We start from the raw sequence: 19116 nt of genomic DNA on the forward strand, positions 1-19116 counted from the left end.
GGCCAGGGCGTTAACCCGCTGCACCACAGCACCGGCCCCTGCCTGGTTTCTAATTCTAGGGTGAAAGCATTTGGTGTCTCCCATTGAATATGACGTTGGCCAGAGGTTTATGAAGCTACTCTTTGTTAGACTGAATGAACATTGAATTTTATCAAATGCTTCTTGTGTATCATTGGGTAGGGTTGTTTTTTAGGTATTGACCAAGCCTCGCCTTCCCGTCATAAATCCTCCTTGGTCATGGTATAGGATGGTTCTTTCAGTCTTGCTTGAATGCCTTTGGACCCAAGTGCCAGGAAGACAAAGAGGGAAAAAGACAGCAGAGCCACAAGGGTATTCCCTAGGTGTGTGTGTGTGTGTTTTGCATCAAAGCTCTCTGGTTAGGGAAGTGCATTGCTCTCTCCTAGAGTCCAAGGCTCTTGCCTGCAGGTGTGCGTGTCTATTGGCTGGTTGCTGCAGGAGGCAGGGCAGAGAATGGGGAAAGGGAAGAGCAAACTGGGGCCTTTCTCCTGCCCTCTCTCAACCCTTTCGTGTTCCTTGGGACAGGAATGGAGGGCTTCTTTCTGTCTGAACGTGTTGCCTGTGAGTCTAGACCGATATGGATGGGAAAAACAAAGGGAAACCTCACTGCAGGTTTTAGTGGCACTTGAGGTTCTGGTTCACTTCCCGAGTCTGCCTGCCACTGATTGGTACTCAGACCTGAGGTTTACAGACCCCTTAGCACTAAGGCGCCCACGTGGAAACTGCTCATTTATAACTTCCTGTTCAACCTGTAAAACTACAGAGGGCTCCACAGTACGTGTGATTGTGTGCGCCTTCTCCTGTCCAGCAGGTGTGTGACGGAGTGTTCTGGGCCGCAAGAATCCAAGGAGCAGAAGCCTCCGAATGGACAGGCGAAAGGGCAGAGCTCCAGCGGTCCCCGGCCGAGTCGCTCCTGCAGACTGGGTAAGCTGTGCGTGAGCGCACTCCTGCGGCTGACAGGGTCATTTCTCGGTGTCTGATCTCGCTGTTACCGCTCTCTTGGCATCGTCCGTTCCACCTGCCTGTAGTGGTTACAGTTTTTGTGGCTAATACGTTACTTTCCTACTGCAGAAAATCCAGCCGAGCTGCGGCCCAAGAGCACTCCTGGGGGCCAGCTGAGTGAATCCATGTTCCTCCTCAGGTACGTGAGCTCCCCAGAGCCTGAGGTCAAATCTTGTTGAAGCATCTGCCTCTTGCAGGCAACAGGAGTGTAGATTTTGCAGTGTAATTTTACAAATTTTAACAAAGCAGCTTATGTTTCCTCTTTTTTTGTGCTTTCAGATAGAATTTGGAATTTTCCAAGTTCATCTTTTTCATTTGGATAAGAACTTACAGAAAAGATTTTTTTTGGTTAATATGTAAAGCTTGAATAGTATTTGTAATCATTGGAAGGATTTAAAAAGCAGAATTGTATCTTACTGATTAGGACTTACATATATATTTATATACAGTTTTAATAATTGTAAATATTAAATGTTAAATTTCTCATAGGAAATAGTTTCATTTCATAACATAGGGTTTGTAATGATAGCCTATAATGTCCTGATCAGTGTTGCCAATATCTAAATGTAAAGTATGTTAAACATACCTATATGCATTTTAGACAGTTTAAAATTCAGTTTTGTAGAATCCTGTACACTGTCTGTCTTTGTGGGTACTTCAAGGAAAAATGGAATTAAAAGAAGTTTCTTTTTATTTACTTTTTGAGAGTAAGTAGTTCTTACAGAGATGTTCCATCTGTTGGTTTGCTCCCCAAGTGGCCCCAGTGGCTGGAGCTGAGTCGATCAAAAGCCAGCAGGTTCCTTCAGCCCTCCCATGCGGGTGCAGGGGCCCAAGCACATGCGTCTCCTTCTACTGCTTTCCCAGGCTGTTAGCCAACAGCTGGATCAGCTGGGACTTGAACTGATGCCCTCATGGGAGTCCAGTGCTGCAGATGGAGGTTTAACCTACTCTACCACAGTGCTGGCCCCTAGGTTTTTCAAATTACTGCCTTTTTTCATAATATAATCTCCGTGAACTTTTTGAAAACCCTAATGTGCATGAGCATCAACATTTTATATTAAAATAAACTTATGTTTTAATTGCATTTTCCATGAACATTTTGAAATGCCGTGGTATTTTTAGTGCTATGTACGTACTTGTTAATTGAGTGAGCAGAAAAGCAAAAGGGATGAAAATCCTCATCTTTGAGAATTTGAAGGAAATAATTTTAATGTTTATTTGAAAGGTAGAGTAGAGTTACAGAGAGAGATCAAGACACAGAGATTGATCTTCCATCCACTGGTTCACTCCCCAAACGGCTGCAACGGCCGAGCTGAGCCACGTCAAAGCCAGAATGCTGGAGCTCCGTTCAGGTCTCCTATGTGGGTCTCATGGACCTAGGGACTCCTGCTGCTTTCCCAGGCGTACTAGATGGGAGCTAGATTAGAAGTGGAGCAGCTGGGACTAGAACTGGTGCCCAGATGGAATGCCAGCATCTCAACGGTGACTTAACTCTTTGTACCACAGTGCTGGCTCCAGAAAGATGTTTTAAGATACGCAAAACTGAAAACTGAGTTCGAGGAATAAGGTAGTGGCCTTTAGATTGTGGCAAGCATTTGTATGTGTTGAAAGAATCATTAAAAATAAGTGCAGATTATAATTTCTTAGTTAAATAGATACCAAGATAATTTTCCATTTCAAATACTTTCTGACATAAGGCTAAATTTTTTTTTTTTTTTTTAAGATTTATTTTATTTACTTGAAAGGCAGAGTTACAGAGAGAGGTAGAGACAGAGAGGTCTTCCATCTGCTGGTTCACTCCCCAGATGGCCACAATGGCCGGAGCTGCGCCTATCCGAAGCTGGGAGCCAGGAGCTTCCTCCGGGTCTCCCATGCTGGTGCAGGGCCCAAGCAGTTGGACCATCCTCCACTGCTATCCCAGGCCACAGCAGAGAGCTGGACTGGAAGAGGGGCAACTGGGGACCAGAACCCGGAGCCCAAATGGGATGCTGGTGCCACAGGTGGAGGATTAACCAAGTGAGCCACGGCACCGGCCCCTAAAGATTTATTTTCTTTATTTGAAAGGCAGATTTACAGGGAGAAGGAGAGACAGAGAGGTCTTTTATCTGCTGGTTCATTTCCAAATGGCTGCTAGGGCCATTAGCAGAGAACTGGATTAGAAGTGGAGCAGCTGTGACTCGATCTGGTACTCACATGGTATGCTGGCGTTGCAGGTGGCGGTTTTACCCATGGCACCACAATGCCAGCTCCTGTAAATGTTTTCCATCTTGTGCAAAGCATTTGACCCATTTAATGTGATTTCTATCTATGTCTGCAGATATCTAAAAAATAATAGAACCAATGTTTTAAGGTGTAACAAAAACAGAATATTCTAACACAGCATGGAACCTGTGAACAGAATAATATATGAATGAGGAAGTTACTTTAAAATTGTAAGAAATTGTAGCCAGCACTATGCTTTTGCAGCTAAAGCCACCACCTGTAGTGCTGGCATCCTATATGGGTGCTGGTTCTAGTAGTGACTGTTTCCGATCCAGCTCCCTGCTAATGTGCCTGGGAAAGCAGCAGAAGATGGTCCAAGTCCTTGGGCTCCTGAACTCATGTGGGTGATCTCTTGGCTCTGGATCAGCAGGGCTGTGGCCATTGTGGCCATTTGAAGAATTAACCAGCAGTTAGAAGACATCTCTCTCTGCCTCTCTATGCTGCCAAATAAATAAATAAATATTTTTAAAAAATTATAAAAACTTAGATTTTTAAACTGTGAGATTGAATAGAACCATATTCTATCATTTTTCACAAAGCATTTTCCCTGCGGAAGGTAGAAAGTAAATCCGGTTAGGGGAACCCGATGCATGTTGTCAGGCCTATGTTTTCCAGTTCCCGTCCCACTCCAAGAACCAGCAGCACAGCAGTGGGAGTGAGTCCGGGAGAGGTTATGACTCAGAATTCCTCCCAGAGGACTTCTCCTTTGTCCAAGGTGAGCAGAAATGAAAAATTGTTCTCCACTTAAGGGGGGGGGGGGCTCCAAAGACCAGTTACAAGTGAACATATAAACCACATTCATACCTGCAAGATGTAGGGGAGATCCTCTTCCTGATCATTAGTGCTTCTTGTCCAGTAAGTGCTGTGAGAGACATCCCGTGTAATGGCTTCATAGTTGTTTTATCGGCTAGCAACTTTATTGAGCTATGATTGACACACCGTATAATTTACTCAGGTAGTGTGTACACTGCAGGGCCTTGAGCACGGGCAGAGTTGTGCAACCATCACTGCATTCAAGTTTAGAACTCTTCAGTTATCTTGTAAAGAATTCCTGTTCCTATAGGCTGTCAGCCCCTCACTTCCTCCCGTTTCTTCCCCACTGTTACCCTACGCAACCACTCATCTACTTAAGTCTTTCAGCAAGTTTCCTATAAGTGGAATCCTACAACGTGTGGCCTTTCACTTTGTCTGCTTCATGTAGTGTTTTTCAAGATTCATCCAAGTTGGAACACGAGTCAGTGCTAGATTCCTGTTTGTTGCCAAATGACCTTCTGTTGAGTATATCACAGCCTTTTCCCCATTCATCAGTTGATGGACACGGAGGCTGCTTTCACCCGGGGCTGCAGTGAAAATGCTGCCGTGAGCATTAGTGTACTTAGCTTTATGTGGGCGTGTTTTCATGTCTCTGGGGTGCATACCTAGCAGCGGCGTTGCTGGGACAAGTGTTACCTCTTGGTCTAACTTGGAGGCCATGTGGTTTTCCAAAGGTGCTGCACTGTTGTACATTCCATCAGCAGTGTGTGAGGGTTCACATTTCATGATACCTCATCGCCCATGTTTAATGTTCTTCTCTTAGTTGTGGGAACATAGACATGACATCAGATTTGCCGCTTGAACCATTTCTAAGTGATACAGGAAGTACGTTGGCGGTGTTGCGCAAGTCTGCCCCCTCCATCTCTGGCACTTTGTCCTCATCCCAAGTAGCAATTCTCCTTTCCCCATTCCCCACACCTCCTGGCAGCCACTGTTGCACTTTCTGCCTTCACAAGTGTGCTTGTTCTAGGTCCCTGGCCCAGTGGAATCATACAGTATGTGTCCTTTTGTGCCTGACTTACTCCCCTTAGCGTAATGCCTTAAAAGTTCTTTCATGTTGTAGCATGTTGCCAGAATTTCATTCCTTTTTAAGGCTTAATAATCTTGGTAGAATATTCCATAGTTGGGCTGTTCATCTGTTGATGGACACTTAAATTGCTTCTACTTTTTGGCTACTGTGAACAGTGCTGTGGTGTCTGTCATTTTGATGGTAACTTTCCAAGTAGGTGTGAAATTCTGTCATTGTGCTTTGTGGTTTGCATCCACTTGAATTCCTGTCATCTTGAGTATCTTCTCACGTGCTTATTGGCAGTTTGTCTATCATCTTTGGAGAATCTTTGGTCATGTTTGAATTTATCTTTCCCTGACTGAGTAGGAGTTCTTTGTGGTTTGTAAACATTTTTTCTGCTCTATGGGTTGTCCTTTTACTTTCTTAATGGTGTCCTTTGAAGCAAAATGTTTTACTATTTGGACCAAATGAAGCTTACTTCTACATTGAAATTTATATCACTTGGTTATAATAAAATGACACTGTTAATCTTTCGGTTACATGTGAAATAGAAGATTGGTATAAAATTGAAAAGTTATTTTAAAATGTGATTGACTTTTCACTGTTGTGAACAGGAAAGTAAATTGTTATGAGTTGTGCATGTGTTCATTTTACCCACAGGAAATTATTTGTTGTAAACAAATTTTCTGACTGGTCCACCTTTCTAATTCTTACGATTTCCAATAATTTACCAGTTGGTGAATTTTGGCATTTTGGATATTTAATTATATCATCTCTAATAAAGATAATTTGGCCACCTTTTTTGACATATTGGTGTCTTATTTAAATACATGGACTGATGGAATTTGCTGGAAGTCCTGGTAGCGTGAGGTCAGCAGGGGTTCCCAGCCCTGTGCCCAGCTCCTGACTTGTGCCCTGACCTAGTGCACAGCACTGTCCTCCGGGGCAGGCCACCTCCAGCCCACGGGCCCTTCGGGCCAGCAGAATCTTCTGGTCTGGGCCTGCCAAGGCAACTGCAGGTGGGAATCAGACAGTCAACAAGTCTGTAGTAGGCTAATTTTTAAGTTGGTAATTTGGTGTGGCCTGTGAATGATGTCATAAATACCCAAATGGCCTGGTTTTGTGTGTGTGTGTGGGGGGGGGGCGGTTGTTAAAGAACTTCGAAAAGAACAGCTGTCTTCTCTTGAGCCCCACCAGATAATGTTGTGAATACTCAGTATTGACTGCACAGTCCTGAAAGGTCACTGATCTTTGTGGTTGAGGAAGAAGTAAAGCCTTTGTCCCTGTAAGTTTCTTGTGAGGGTAATCGACAAGTGACAAAGTAACTCCACCCTGGTCTTTTTGTATTGAAAGTCCTTTTTTCTCTAAAGCAAGCTTCCCCCTTGCTTGTTCTTCTTGTGTCCTCTGGGTTCTTTAGTGAGGATTGCACAGGACAGTCTTGTTTCTAGAAGCTTGATGAACTAACCCCTGTGTGCCTTCATCCATGCCCCTCTCTGCTTCAATTTCAGATAATTTATTTTTCTTAGTCTTTACCAGTTCAGTTTTCTGTTCTCTCATTGTTTCAACTGAAGTTCTTAATGCGTCAATCCTCACGCCATCCCCTTTTTTTCTGATGTGAGATAATAAGGTGTAGCATTGGGAATAAAAGTTCTGCTTAAGTAGAGAACAAAGGAACATCTCAAAGGAATAACTGACGGTGAACATCTGGTTATATTAAGTATCTGCTCTCATTAGGCTTAATAAATATACGCATTTAGGTATTTAATTTTCACATAGCAGATCAGTATTTCACAGAGAATTTTTTTGATTACCATGTTAACTTCCTATTGAATCTTGTGTCACGCACAAATACATTGATTAGTGTTCTTTGAACGACAGGAAAAAGGCCTGGTGGTAATTGAAAAACCAATCAGCCTCATCACAGACCAGACCATCACACAACAGAGATCTGTTTCCTGGGTTCTAAGTGGCCTCGGTGGCAGACGGAACACTTGGCTCACTGCCGTCCGGGAGCTTTGGTTTCTTTCCGTGGGTAGGACTAGGGACACGTACAATGGCAGGATCTTAGGATTCCGGTACAGATCCAGTGGGACTGAACATGTTCCGAACAGCGAGCAAAGCCTTGAGAGGTGTGACCCTTTGGTGGAGCGTCTTAGGAGCTCCGTCCTTCCAAGCTCTTCCCTGCTCGCGGAAGCAAAGCCCATGTGTTGTCCTCGTTTCAGGTCGCCGGCGGCCACCTGAGTCAGCAGGACCTGGAATCCCAGATGCGGGAGCTCATCTACACCGACTCGGATCTGCTCGTCACCCCGATCATCGACAACCCCAAGGTTGATCCCTGTTCGTCTCCTTGTCTGCTTCTGCACCCTTGCGGGCGGCCTGGCTGCATTTCCACTCCCATCCTGCCTGCACCCATCTCTCGCCCTCCCTTCCTCTTCGCTGCTCCGCCGAGCCTTCTCTCTGCCTCTGCTTCACTCTGCGTGGGCCGAGGGCTGGCTTCTGACTTCGAGACCAACTTGAAGGCTAATTTCCAAACCGCAGTACCAGTTCTCTGTCCCTTCCTTACTCCACAGGTACTTTGTGAACCTGCAAATGCTCTAGCCACTGACAGATGAGACAAAGTCTTCAGCGAGCCTGGCTCGCGGGCCGGGGTGCAGTGGGCAGGTCCCAGGGCAGACCCTGTGATGTCACAGGTGGTTGAGATGATATGGAGGCAGAGGCAAGACCGTGGGAGCTTGGGCAGTCAGGTTTGTTGCTTCACATCTTGTGGGATGTGACACTCTTTTCCTAAGGGATAGTGAGTACTCTATCCTTGACAAAACAGTTTCTCACCGCCTGTTTTCTGTTGATTTCCAGCTCCCAACACATTCTCATTCCACCACCTCGTAATTTTCTTCATTTAAAAAAAAATGGTGTCTTTAATTTTAATTCATGACTGCTTACTCTAATTTCATTGAGGAATATATTACTGTTTAAACCAGGTATGTTCTCAGGTGCATGTTAATTTTTTTGATACCATTTCATACAGATTTAGCAGTTTTTTTCTTCCCAGTAGAGCTAATTCTTTTTCTGAGTTTAGATATTTGGTAGAGTTACTTATTAAACTAGATTCTGTGGGTAACAGGGTGTTTTTCCAGTGGATTTTCTTAGACCATACCTTTTTTTTTTTTTTTTTCGACAGGCAGAGTAAGAGAGACAGAGAAAGGTCTTCCTTCCATTGGTTCACCCCCCAAATGGCTGCTGTGGCTGGCGCACTGCGCCAATCCGAAGCCAGGAGCCAGGTGCTTCCTTCAGGTCTCCCATGTGGGTGCAGGGCCCAAGGACTTGCGCCATCCTCCACTGCACTCCCAGGCCACAGCAGAGAGCTGGCCTGGAAGAGGGGCAACCGGGACAGAATCCGGCACCCCGACCGGGACTAGAACCTGGGGTACTGGCACCGCAGGCAGAAGATTAGCTTAGTGAGCCGTGGTGCTGGCCATACCGTATCTTAATAACTTAATTTCCTCTAATAACTATACTTACTATTCTCTGGAAAATCTTAGTGGAATTTACAAAAAACAAAATGAGAGGCAGGGAGACAAGGGAGAGACAGAGGGAGATAGAGACTGAGAGAGTTCTCATCTGCTGGTCTGCTGGTTGACTCCTCAGATGTCCATCACAGTCAGGGTTGGGTCTGGCCAAGGTCTGTGACTCTGCCATGTAGGGACAGTAACCCAACTATTGGAGCCGTGACTGCTGCCTCCCAGCGTGCACATGAGCAGGAAGCTGGAGTCGGGGGCAGAGCCAGGGGCTGAGCCAGAGCACACCAGTGCGGGGGCGCAGGTTTCTCAACCACTGGCCACGTGCTTGCCCCAAGAATTTTTGTAAATCTTATGTTGGACTAATTTTCGACTCAGAATCGTTTCAAAAACAGTAACAGTTCCGATGCGTGCATTTCACCCAGCTTCTAATTCTGTGTCGTTCAGGACCGCAGGACAGTTAGCGGATCCCCAGGAATTAGCATGGAGGTGGTGCTGTTAACTAAACTGCCAGAATTGTTTGATTATTTTCCAGGTGTGCCTCTGATACTCTTGCTGTCCCGAGGTTCATGTTTGTTCTGCCTCCTACCCTCCTGCACGTGTCCCTTGTCGGTGACCTCATAAAAATTTCTCAATCTTTGCTTGTCTTTGGATATTTTTTGAAGAGTAATTAGTTGGGGATTTCCTAGAAAGTCGCTCACTTTGAGTTTGTATAAGGGTTTCTCCTGATGAAAATGAGAGAGAAGTTGAGATGATGAGATTAGGATGAGATGATGAGTACTGCCAATAAAGGACCTCTCTCTCTCTTTTAAAGATTTATTTTGGTTATTTGAAAGATGGTTACCTAGAGACAGGTCTTCTATCCTTTGAGTCACTCCCTCAATGGCCACAACAGCTGGAGCTAAGCTGATCTGAAGCCAGGAGCTTCTTCCAGGTCTCCCACATGGGTGCAGGGGTCTAAACACTTGGGCTATCTTCTGCTGCTTTCCCAGGCAGGCACATTACCAGGGAGCTGGATTGCAAGTAGAGCAGCCAGGACTGGAACCAGTGCTCTTATGGGATGCTGGCACTGCAGGCCGGGGCTTTCACCTGCTGTGCCACAGTGCTGGCCCCCTAGTAAAGGATGCTAAACTGCCACCTAGAGAGGATTTGGAGAAGTTAGACATAGAAATGCTTGGATTTTTTTTTTTTTTTGAAGATTTTTGGTTTACTTATTTGAGAGGTAGAGTTAGACACAGACACAGAAAGGTCTTCTTTCCGTTGGTTCACTCCGGAAATGGTTGCAATGGCTGGGGCTACACTGATCCGAAGCTGGGAGCCAGCTGCTTCTTCCTGATCGCCCACGTGGGTGCAGGGGCCCAAGCACCTGGGCCATTTTCTGTTGATTTCCCAGGCCATAGCAGAGAGCTAGATTGGAAGTGGAGCAGCCAGGACTAGAACCAGCGTCCATATGGGATGCCGGTGCTGCAGGCGGAGAATTAACTTACTGCGCCACAGTGCCAGCCCTGGATATTTTAATGTAATCTCTCAGGATGAATTGCTGTTACAGAATCATGGATCCAGTCGCATCATTCCTTCACTTCCTTCAAGCAAATCGTGCACTTAGCTGTTCCTGGAATGGTTTCTTCCCTAAACCCTACAGCCATGGAGTCCTCACCATCCTTGAAGACCTGAACCCTCTCTCTGCCTCCGCTTTAAACCCTGTCCTGACCACATCAGCCTGAAGTGCTTGCTTTGTCCTCTAAGTTATTATTTAAAAAAAAAATTCTCAGTGTGATGTTCTGTCTATAATTATATAATTACATATGTATTTGGTCTATAATGTTTTGTCTGTAATTTGAGTATTTTGAATTGTTGCTGAAATGTTGTGTGGTTCCTAATTTAGCACATGTTTGTCTCATCTTTCCAACCACAATATTGGCTCTCTGACAAGAGGGCTAGGTCATAAGTACCTTTGTAGCTCCCTTAGCACGTAATAAAGTGTCTCACTCTGACAGGTACCCACTAAATATTTACTGAATGACTTCATGTCTCACCTACATGTAAGTTGACTAAAGGATAACCTAAGATTCGGTGCATCTTTTCCTTTTTTTTTTTCTTGAATTTATATATGTATTGATTTGAAAGAGTTACAGAGAAAGAAGGAAAGAGAAGGAGGGACAGGGAGCAAGAGGGGGAGGGGTGAGAGGAGAGATGGTCCATCCACTGGTTCACCCCCTGAATGAATGCAGTGCCCAGGTCTGCACCAGGCTGAAACGAGGAGTCAGGAACTTTATCCAGATCTACCCCATGGACTCAGGGACCCAAGCACTTGGGCTGTCTTCTGCTGTTTTCCCAGGTGCATTAGCAGGAGCAGGGAGCTGGATCAGAAGTGGGGCAGCCGGGACTCTAACTGGCACCCATAGGGGATGCCAGAATGCCAGGTGGTGGCTTTAGCTGTTGTGCCACAGCACTGGTCCCAGTCGGAATGATTTTAACAAATTGTCTACATTTGTATTTTAGTCTGAAAGAGCTCTGTTGTATTATGTTGGTGACAATAACAGTTACCGACTTCTGCTTTGACTTCATTTTAATATGATACAGCTGACAGTTGTGTCTCAACAGACATCTCAAAAATTTAAATTTGTTTTATCCACAGATAATGAAACAACCGCCCATTAAATTTGATCCAAAAATACTGCATCTACCGGCACATTCAGGTAGGTTCACGAAGTGCTTATCAACGTGCAGACTGTATGTATATACATCAGGAAATGTATTTGCAAATGGAGTATTTGTGTATTAATAACTCAATTCCTGTTTCCTTGCCAGTTGGCTTTATTCTTGACGCCGTGTCGTGTCGGCTCTAAGCCATCTGTCACGGTTTGGTGCCAGCCCTTGAGATTGCTCAGCTCAGGGTCGGCTGCACTGTCCTGCTATGGGTGGGGAAGTTGCTTTTGTAAAGCTTTCTGGTTCAGGGAGCAGGTGACCGTCTCTTGCTCGTCCCCTTTAGCGCAGCTGAATTTTCGTCACTCTCGGTCCCCTAGTGAGCGCACAGGACCAGGGGCTGCAGTGCCCAGTTTGCTTTCCTGCGATTCCACTGGAGGAACCTGGGCAGTTGAGAACTGAGCTGGGATTCTTCACTTCTATGGGGGTCGTGTTAGGATGGAGGTGGTTAACAGATGACTACTGCATTTTTCTGACAGCTGATGGAAGTCATAGTTAGGGGAACATCAGCAATTTTTATACACCTTCAATTGGTTTATTTTGTTTGACAAGTTCTGTTTTAAACAATTAAGTTACTTTTGGAGAAGATTCTTCATTATGATTAGAACAGAATCTGATTGTTTTTAGATTCAAAATAAAATAGATTCAGATTTCATTGGCCCCACCAGTGGTGTGTATGGGCCACGTTAATCCGTGACGAAAGCCAAAAAGGAACTGTAAGAAAGGATGTTTTTGAACCAAAGTGAAGCAAAATAGAATCAATAGCCTTCAGTGCTGAATAGAATCATTATTTATGAAAACCTAGTGAATGATCTGGAAATACTATTCCTTCAGTTTATTTCTACTGTTTTAGAAAACTACTTTCACAGCTTATTTTGTATAGGGGCCGGCGCTGTGGCGCAGTAGGTTAATCCTCCGCCTCTGGTACCAGCATCCCGTATGGGCTCCTCTTCCCATCCAGCTCTGTGCTGTGGCCTGGGAAAGCAGTGGAAGATGGCTCAAATGCTTGGGCCTCTGCACCCACGTGGGAGACCCGGTAGAAGCTCCCGGCTTCGGATTGGTGCAGCCCCGGGTGTTGTGGCCATCTGGGGAGTGAACCAGCGGACAGAAGACCTTTCTCTGTCTCTTGTTCTCACTGTCTGTAACTCTACCTGTCAAATAAATAAATTTAAAAAAACTTTTAAAAAACAACTTATTTTCTGTAAAGGTAGAGATTAGCATCAAAAAGATGAATTTTAGATGGTATTTTGTTTCACGGCTTTCACATAATTCTATAGGGATTTGAAAGGAATTCCAGGTGATGGCAGTTAGCACATTAACCTGGTTGACCTCACTTCAGTAGAACTTTTAAACAACCATAGACTTTGTGATTTCTTCCAGTATTTTGGGGCTGGATTGACTTAATTATACAAAGGCTATTTTTTTTTTTCCCAACACGGTTTTATTTATTGAAGTACCTTCTGCGAGGGTACTTCAAAAAGATCACAGAAAATAGAATTAAGGGAAAATGTTGATATAAAACATTCTGAAATCCATGCATGTTTTCTGAGAGGCCGAGAGACGCAGCAGGGACAGCTCTCGTCTGTGAGTTCACGCCCCAGATACCTGCCACAGTCGGGTTATGGCCAGGCTGGATGCAGTCAGAAGCTGGGAACCCGGCTGACATCTCTGAGCCCGACAGGGACCCAACCACTTGAGCCATCACCTGCTGTCTCCAGGGTGCATATTAGCAGGGAGCTGGAATTGAACCCAGGCACTCAAATGTGGAGCTCAGGCATCCCAACCAGCTCTTGAACCGCTAGCCCAGCCTCTTGCCCTTGGCTAGCTTTCTCATGATACATATTTTCCATGAGCTGTGTGGGACCCAGTATATGCACAGGTCTGAAATTTTTTTCCATGAAACGAAGCTTTTAAAAAATCAACCCCCTCCCCCACTGTCTGAGGAAACATCATATTCTACATTACAGGTCAGTCCTCCTTAGCCATCTGCCTTCCCTTAAGTGTAGCTTTCCGTTGAAGTAGTTAAAAACTCTGGGTGGGGAGGGCTGAGCGCTACAGAAGGACATGTGAAGCTGGCGTCATCTTTGCTTTCCACGCTGTAAAGTGTTCCTGTTGGCTTTGTTTTCACCTCAGTGATCCAAATTCTGTGTTGAGGGGCCGGTGCTGTGGTGCGGTTGGTTAAGCCTCTGCCTGCAGTGCCAGTATCCCATATGGGTGCCGGTTCAAGTCCTGGCTGCTTCGCTTCCAATCCAGCTCCCTGCTGATGGACCTGGGAAAGCAGTGGAGGATGGCCCAAGTGCTTGGGCACCTGCCACCCATGTGGGAGACCTGGAGGAAACTCGTGGCTTTGGATAAGCCCAGCTCCAGCTGTTGGAGCCATTGGGGAGTGTACCAGAGGGTGGAGGACCTCTTTATCTGTGTGTAACTCTGCCTCTCAAATAAATAAATCTTTAAAAAATTTCTTTGAGTTTATTTCTCATGCAATGCTTGCATGAGTCCTTTCATACTTCGTGTGCACTTTGACTGTTTTCTCTCCTGTGCAGTGGAGAAGTTACTGTCCCTGAGAGACCAAGATTGGAGTGAGTTTTTGCAACAACTCTGCTCCCAGATTGACTCGGCGGAGAAGAGCACTGGGGCATCCCGGGCCAAACTGAATCTCCTCTGCTACTTGTGTGTCGTGGCCGGTCACAAGGAGGTGGCCAGCAGGCTCCTCCATTCCCCGCTGGTAGGTGGTTCAGAAGCAAAGCCCTTTCGAGTCCCGCAATGTGCCTTTGGCGCCTAGCTTGTGTATCCCCACAGAGCTGAAAACAGATGCTTCAATGTTAATTCGATTTCAGTGCAATGAACAAAGAGGCATTTATCAAGCTTATAGGCTCGTGAAAATTACCCTGTTTAATCCTCAGGTCCCAGTACGTTTGAATAGATGGTGATTGTTTTGGACCTTTGTTAACTCGGCATGGTGGCGAAATGTGCTTCATATCTGAAGTCGTAAGGGAAACCTTTTGACCTGTGGTTGGAGTGAACTCCCCACACAGGACTGGGGGCCTTTACTGAGTGAATCCTGGCGAACGCCAAGGTTTCTGATGAGGCACTGAAGGGAAACACGGCATCTCTGAGTTTTTCTTTTTTTTTTTTTTCCTCCCTTTTCCTCCCACTTCCTCCTGGGCATGTCACTTCTTGAACTGTCTTGGTTCATTGGGGAGCCCCTGGGAGTCCATCAGAGCTCTTGCATTCCTGCTCAGCAAGGAGCTAGAGTGGATTGGGAAGTGTTTCCCACTGGGGGCCCTCATGGGGACCTACCTTGAACATATTTTACATTCATTGGTTTACAGGATAGCATTACGGTTCCTTTTATTGGCATTTGGTGTGTGTCTGTTGGGTGGGCTGGGGGCGTGTGGGTATTTGGGGCATATAAAGTTAGAGGAGAAACACAGTCCTGTGCTTAGTTTTTATCCTACTCATTGACTCAGTACTTCTGCACGTTTGTAAGTAATTACCTCCTTGGTGCTTGCTTTACATTTCAGTTGATGTTTTACTATAGCTGTCACTTTGTGCCCTGTTTCCTGGCTTAGGTGTTCCTTTTAATTTTGTATTCTAGTTCCAATTGCTCATCCAGCATTTGCGAATAGCTCCGAACTGGGACATGTAAGTAACATTTGTATTTTAAAAAATTATTCTTTGTGGCTTTACTAAGTGATTGCAAGAAGCGTACATTTCAAAAGCCTAGTCCTAAATAATCTTGACAGATTATTTTGAAGTAATGATTGACACTGACTTTAGGCATCCCAACTGTACATTGAAAAAGAAGTCAAAATTGCTCTAATATTATGAATACAATTCTGGGATTCGCTAAGCTGTTTGTTTTTGGAGACCTTATTAATTAATACTCTTGAATATTCATTATTAAGTCCGTGAACTCTGATCTCCGTGTATGTTGAACTTAAACTGGTTAAGAGTTTGCTTTTTTCCACCTGAATTTTTCCCTCATGTAGTGCCTGGTTTACCTAGGCTGCTACTCGTAGCCTGAGAGGATAATGTTTATACACTTTTTATGGAAGCAGCATGCCAGGGTAAGAGGCATGTTAGATAAGGTGTCGGAAAGCCCTGGGCTATGGTTGTCAATGAGACTGAGGCAAAAGATGATTATTATTATTACGATTATTACTATCCCGAGTCTTCACTTCGTGGGGACTGGGAGATGACAGAGGTTTATGGTTTAGACAGACCTGGGTGTAGGTTGCTGATCTGCCCCCTTGGGCAAACCACTTTAAGCGCTGAGCCTGTTTGTTGGGGGAAGATGGACACAGTGCAGCTATTTCATAGATGGTTTGGTAATGAAACTGTCAATGAGATAAGTGGGTACAATACCTTGTAGCAGTGCCTGGTGTTCAGTAGGTGCTCACATAAGTTGGGCTTGTGGACATTGTTATTATTGAGCTTTCTTATCTCTTAGGATTTTTAGGCAGAAATGGAGGGGAAAGAAGTTTATGAATTGCAATCCTGTGATATTTTTTTCCTGCCAGTGAGACATGGGAGAAACGATTAGATGATCATCAAACATTTGGGGGTAGTTATTTTTATGCATCTTGTAGGTGTTTCTCCCTCCAAGTAAAATCTAATATCCTGAGATGGGATTTGTGGGTTATCGCCGAGCATGTAGCATTGTTGAAGAAATAAACCAGTGAAGCCCTTTGATGCGCAGTGCTTGGAGTGCCCCCTGCTGACGTGTCAGGATAGTCCTTTCCAAGTGCTGGCTTAAAACTGTCCTTTGTTAGAAGTCGAATTGTAAAACGGTTTTCATTTGAGGAAGGTGACAAATAGTAAAGCAGACAAGTCCTCAGCCTGGAGCCGGCTTTGGCATCACTATTGAAATGCTAACTCCTCCAGGACTTCCGCCATACTAAGCCTCCTGGGTGGCTTAGGATAAGGGTCCTTAACTTAGCCTGGGGGATACTTAGCCTTTGAAGTAGGTGTGCAAATCTCTTAGTTTCCTTCTGTATATAGAAAAGCAAAATTGGGGGCCAGTGTTGTGCTGTGGCTGGTTAAGCCGCTGCCTGCTATGCGGGAACCCCATATGGGCACTGGTTCCTGTCTGGCTGCTCCCTGCCAATGAGCCTGGAAAAGCAGCTGAAGATGGCCAAGTATATTCCGGGGGGAGACCGGGGTGATGCTCCTGGCTCCTGGCTTCAGTCTGGCCCAGCCCTGGCTGTTGGGGCCATTTGCGGGAGTGACCCAGCACATGACCACTCTGTCCCTCTCTGTGCCTCTCCCTCTGTGTAACTCTGCCTTTCAAATAAATAAACCTTTAAAAAGAATTAAAATTAGAATCACATGATACAATTTGTTAAGCTGTTCTTTGCCCTGTAATATGTCCCGTTTTTAAATGTCATTTACAGTGCATAAAAGTACACCTTTCTATATAGATGCCTCGAGTCTCTAATCATTTTATTTTCCCTGTGATATTTTGGATAGTGTTACAATAAACAGTATTTTGAGTAACATTTTTGTGCCTAAGTCTTTGTGCCTGCTTTTTCCCCCTTAGGACCAATGCACAGAATTAGAACAAATGGACAGGGACTAGGGAGAAATGGCTAAAATGCCCTTCAGAAACATTGTAGCCCTTCCAAAACTGTAGCGTACACTGCCAGTCTGTGTGTTTACAAACCACTTTATGAAGTCCTGAATCATTTTTAAGTGTGTAGTTGAAAGTATGAATAACAAAACATGGGTCATTTTAGATAATTCACAGTGTGCAGGGGTAGGAAGTGCACTCACAGGGCTGTATGAGCGTCCCTTCGTCCCATGCAGCTCTTTACCTTCCCCTCCTGCCTGCCTCACCCTTGTAATTCCTGTTCTTCACTCTGTCTCTGGATTTGCTTTCTGTAGGCACCTCATACGAAAGGATTGATAGAAGCTTTGTCTCTTTGTGGCTGCCTTATCTCACTAAGCGCACCGTTTTCCAAGTTCACGCACGTCATAGCATGTGCCGGGATTGCATTGCTTGGCTGAGACTGGGTATCCAGCGCGTTGTGTATTCCACATCTTCCCTTTCCGTCTCGTGGTGGACACTTGGACTCACGTTGCCTGGCAGTTGTTAGAAGTGTCCTGGTGGCCGGCGTCGCAGCTCACTAGGCTAATCCTCCACCCAGCGGCGCCGGCACACCAGGTTCTAGTCCCAGTTGGGGCGCCGGATTCTGTCCCGGTTGCCCCTCTTCCAGGCCAGCTCTCTGCTGTGGCCCGGGAGTGCAGTGGAGGATGGCCCAGGTGCTTGGGCCCTGCACCCCATGGGAGACCAGGAAAAGCACCTGGCTCCTGGCTCCTGCCATCGGATCAGCGTGGTGCGCCGGCCGCAGCGCGCAGGCCATGGCAGCCATTGGAGGGTGAGCCAACGGCAAAGGAAGACCTTTCTCTCTGTCTCTTTCTCTCACTGTCTACTCTGCCTGTCCAAAAAAAAAAAAAAAAAAAAAAAAAAAAAGAAGTGTCCTGCTATGAGCACCAGTTTTTCTGTTTGGCTTTTACTTTTGATGATGGCTTTCCCAATGGGTGTGAAGTGGTATCTTCTGGTTTTGTGTTGCATTTTATTTATTTATTTTAAAGGATTTATTTATTGGGAAAGCACAGCTAGACAGCAGAGCTAGACAGCAGAGACAGATGTAGAGAGAGAGGTCTTCCATCCACTGGCTCACTCTGCAAATGGCTACAATGGCCGGAGCTGGGCCAATCTGAAGTCAGGAGCCAGGGTCCCTACTCGGGTGCAGGACCCAAGGACTTGGGCCATCTTCTGTCCTTTCCCAGGCCATAGCAGAGAGCTGGATTAGAAGTGGAGCAGCCGGGACTTGAACAAGCACCCATATGGGATGCTGGCACTGTAGGCGGCGGCTTTACCCACTACGGCACAGCACTGGCCCCTGTGGATTACCTGTTTGCTTTGTAATGATGTCGTTTGATGCATGAATGTACTTAATTTTTGTGAAGCTTAACTCGTCTTTTTTCCTTTGTTGCCTGCGCTTTTGTTATATTCAAAACTCAACTGCTGGGCCGGGGCTGCGGCTCAATAGGCTAATCCTCCGCCTAGCGGCGCCAGCACACCAGGTTCCAGTCCTGGTCGGGGTGCCGGATTCTGTCCCGGTTGCCCCTCTTTCAGGCCAGCTCTCTGCTGTGGCCAGGGAGTGCAGTGGAGGATGGCCCAAATGCTTGGGCCCTGCACCCCATGGGAGACCAGGAGAAGCATCTGGCTCCTGCCATTGGATCAGTGCCGTGTGCCGGGCGCGGCAGCCATTGGAGGGTGAACCAACGGCAAAGGAAGACCTTTCTCTCTGTCTGTCTCTCACTGTCCACTCTGCCTGCCAAAAAAAAAAAAAAAAAAAAAAACAAACAAACAAAAAAAACAAACCTCAACTGCCAAATCTATTGTGATGAGGTTTTCCCCTTATGTTTTATCCCCCACAGTTTTACAGTTCCAGTTTTTATGTTTCCATCTTGGATCCATTTTGAACTAGTATTTGTATATGCTGTAAGATAAGGGTGCAATTTCTCTGTGTGCAGCTATTACTTTACCTATACCATTGTAGAAAGAAGACTGTCTTCTCGCCATTAAATGGTATCAGTGTCCTTACTGAAAATCATTTGTCCCTAAATGAGAGAGTTTATTTCTGGGCTTTCTATTTCCTTCCTTGGGCATTTCTCCCCCTGCAGTTTTCTAGTTTTTCTCAGTGACACTGCCTCCAGAGTGGGTGCCCCTTTGGGCCTTGGTGTCTGTGGTGGTGGAGCTCAGCCCCAGTGGACTTGGGG

The 19116-nt window shown here is 45.6% G+C and overlaps 1 protein-coding gene across 13 annotated transcripts in view; it reads left to right on the top strand.

The window, feature by feature from the left end:
• The window catches only part of ULK4 (unc-51 like kinase 4), a 617184-nt gene that overhangs the window by 39109 nt on the left and 558959 nt on the right, over positions 1-19116 (top strand). For 9 of the 13 annotated variants that reach the window (XR_007921958.2, XM_051852640.2, XM_051852637.2 and 6 more), the window contains 7 exons: positions 830-942; positions 1090-1159; positions 3883-3997; positions 7327-7431; positions 11258-11318; positions 13869-14050; positions 14924-14970. Coding sequence is in view for 12 of the 13 variants with exons in the window: in XM_051852640.2 (XP_051708600.2) it covers positions 830-942; positions 1090-1159; positions 3883-3997; positions 7327-7431; positions 11258-11318; positions 13869-14050; positions 14924-14970 (693 nt within the window). In the remaining variant the exon portion in view is untranslated. The remainder of the gene's footprint in view (positions 1-829; positions 943-1089; positions 1160-3882; positions 3998-7326; positions 7432-11257; positions 11319-13868; positions 14051-14923; positions 14971-19116) is intronic. The other 4 variants (XM_070050985.1, XM_051852638.2, XM_051852641.2 and 1 more) reach the window with 3 other exon arrangements.

This window comes from Oryctolagus cuniculus, chromosome 10, assembly GCF_964237555.1.
Source record: "Oryctolagus cuniculus chromosome 10, mOryCun1.1, whole genome shotgun sequence".
Classification (NCBI taxonomy): domain Eukaryota; kingdom Metazoa; phylum Chordata; class Mammalia; order Lagomorpha; family Leporidae; genus Oryctolagus; species Oryctolagus cuniculus.